At 45.6% G+C, this 2622-nt stretch overlaps 1 protein-coding gene across 1 annotated transcript in view; it reads left to right on the forward strand.

Annotated features, from left to right (window-relative positions):
- The first annotated feature begins 568 nt into the window (after nt 1-568).
- sde2 (SDE2 telomere maintenance homolog (S. pombe)) overlaps nt 569-2622 on the forward strand; it is a 5252-nt gene continuing 3198 nt past the window's right edge. Inside the window, exons 1-4 of the mRNA XM_014033446.1 lie at nt 569-699; nt 1604-1712; nt 1776-1887; nt 1959-2128. Of these exons, the coding sequence (XP_013888900.1) occupies nt 598-699; nt 1604-1712; nt 1776-1887; nt 1959-2128 (493 nt within the window). The 5' untranslated portion in view covers nt 569-597. The remainder of the gene's footprint in view (nt 700-1603; nt 1713-1775; nt 1888-1958; nt 2129-2622) is intronic.

Consider the following 2622-nt stretch of genomic DNA (forward strand, 5'->3'; position numbering starts at 1 on the left):
GTGTGTGTGTGTGTGTGTGTGTGTGTGTGTTTGGGGGGGTATCTGTACCACTTCTCTTTTGGCATTGCTCATTTCTGGAAGGGTTTTACTCATTTCATAACAACTCACTTAAGATTATAAACTGCTTTATGAACACATTACCTTGAGTTTCTTTGCAAATGACAATGAACTTGAAAAATAGGTTTTTATAATCAACTCCTCTTAATTATTGCAAAGTATTACATACTGAAATTTAAATTTTCAGGTTAAAAAAACAACATTTTTTCTGTGTTTCTGACGGACTTTGAGACTTCCATAAGAAATATTGAACACTGTACGAACCGAAAGGCTGTTAGGACGCTGTCAGCATGCTGTTGTCACTGCTATTTATTTTGTTTTTACTTTTATTTTAATCCCCTGGCAACCTTTTAATTTTATAAATTTATCTTTTTTCTATTTTATTGTTCTTCTCTTCGTTGTTATTTTGTACGGATTTTGTTTTGTGAATCGTTTAAAAAAAACTCAATGGTGATCTCGTTGTGTACGTGATGACGTAACATCCTTTAAAAGAAAAAAGGCGTAATCTGCGCATGCGCTCTAAGCGCTGAAGCAGTCAAGATGGAGGTGTTTGTTGTGGGTCCAACTTTCAGGTGTTCCCCCTTCGTGTTTTCGGTCGGTTCTGCGGTCAGAGACATTCTGGACCKGTTTGTCCCGCAGCAGGTGAGTGTTTTTATACCGGGCCGAGCCGGAACCAGAGACTATCATGTGTTTAAATTGTAAATCAGATCCGGACTGTTAGCTCTGGGCTAACAGCGATGCTAACACGAACAGATCTTTATTAATGTTTATTAATAGTTTAGATCCTGTTTTTATTTCTTTCTGATGTCTTCAGTGAGTTTGTCAGGTTCAACCTGTCCCACATTTTTAAGACTTTTCAGCAGATTTCTAAGACTTGTCTTAAAAAAGAAAACTGATATTAAACCGTGTTAGCTTTTAGCTTTGTTTTTAGCTGCTTTTAGCTGAACCTTTCTGACGTTCAGTCGCAGCATTTTCACAGGAAATGTCTTTAGTTGTAGTTTTCATCCTGAGAGGAAGATGAACACAACTTGTGCTGCTGCCTGGGTCTCATTAGTCACCATAGTAACCTGACAGCTGTCTGTCACTCCCTGACTGCAGAGTTATCAGGAGGCAGAAAAATAAACCTCAGATAAACAGCCTCTGTTGGATAAAAGAACTTCTTGACCCGAGAACGGTTCTAACGGTACCACAGCTTCATGGTTTTAATACAGATGTGATCAGGTGTGTGTTCAGGTGTGATCAGCTGTGTGTTCAGGTGTGGTCAGGTGTGTGTGCAGGTGTGATCAGGTGTGTGTGCAGGTGTGGTCAGGTGTGTGTGCAGATGTGGTCAGGTGTGTGTGCAGGTGTGATCAGGTGTGTGTGTGCAGGTGTGATCAGCTGTGTGTTCAGGTGTGGTCAGGTGTGTGTTCAGGTGTGGTCAGGTGTGTGTGCAGGTGTGGTCAGGTGTGTGTGCAGGTGTGGTCAGGTGTGTGTGCAGGTGTGGTCAGGTGTGTGTGCAGGTGTGGTCAGGTATGTGCAGAACGATCTCTGATCAGACTCCTCTCAGCTTCAGGACTTCTACGTGTCGTCAAACGGTCACCTGTCTCACCTGGATGATCTGCTGCAGCATGGAGCAGCCTATCACCTGGAGCCCCGCCTCTGTGGAGGGAAGGGAGGTGAGTTCCAGGAAGTAGATCCCTCTGGGTGGATGGCGAGCAGCTGACTGTGGTGTGTTTCAGGCTTTGGCTCCATGCTGCGAGCTCTGGGCGCTCAGATCGAGAAGACGACCAATCGGGAGGCCTGCAGAGACCTGAGCGGCCGGCGGCTTCGAGACGTGAACCACGAGAAAGAGTAAGCTCCGCCCCTTTCCTGTAGCTGAGGTGCAGCGGGAAGCGTTTGACTCTTCTTCTGTGGTGTGGCAGGATGGCGGACTGGCTGAAGCAGCAGGCGGTGCGGGAGGCTGAGAAGGAGCAGCGGCGTCTGGAGCGTCTGCAGAGGAAGCTGGCTGAGCCCAAACATCAGTTCACCGACACGCAGTTCCAGCAGCAGTGCCACGACCTGAGCGAGAGGCTGGAGGACTCCGTGCTCAAAGGTACCAGGGCAGAGGCTAGAGCAGTTCTGGATTTTTCATTATAGTGTAGTTTTATTAGGTTGTAACTTTTTTCTTTTCACTCAGTTTTATTTAGTTTTTACAGCAATTTACTCGTTTTATTATTAGTTGTTGCTTTTTTAATGCTTAGTTTTAGTTAGTTTTTATTTATTTTACTTAACTTTAATTNCCTCTAGTCTCAGACTTCTCACCACAGGACTCTAGTCTCAGACTTCTCACCACAGGACTCTAGTCTCAGACTTCTCACCACAGGACTCTAGTCTCAGACTTCTCACCACAGGACTCTAGTCTCAGACTTCTCACCACAGCCCTCTAGCCTCAGACATCTCACCACAGCCCTCTAGTCTCAGACTTCTCACCACAGGACTCTAGTCAGACTTCTCACCACAGGACTCTAGTCTCAGACTTCTCACCACAGCCCTCTAGTCTCAGACTTCTCACCACAGTCCTCTGGTCTCAGACTTCTCACCACAGGA

Source organism: Austrofundulus limnaeus, unplaced genomic scaffold (genome assembly GCF_001266775.1).
Source record: "Austrofundulus limnaeus strain Quisiro unplaced genomic scaffold, Austrofundulus_limnaeus-1.0 Scaffold1741, whole genome shotgun sequence".
In the NCBI taxonomy this organism is placed as follows: Eukaryota; Metazoa; Chordata; class Actinopteri; order Cyprinodontiformes; family Rivulidae; genus Austrofundulus; species Austrofundulus limnaeus.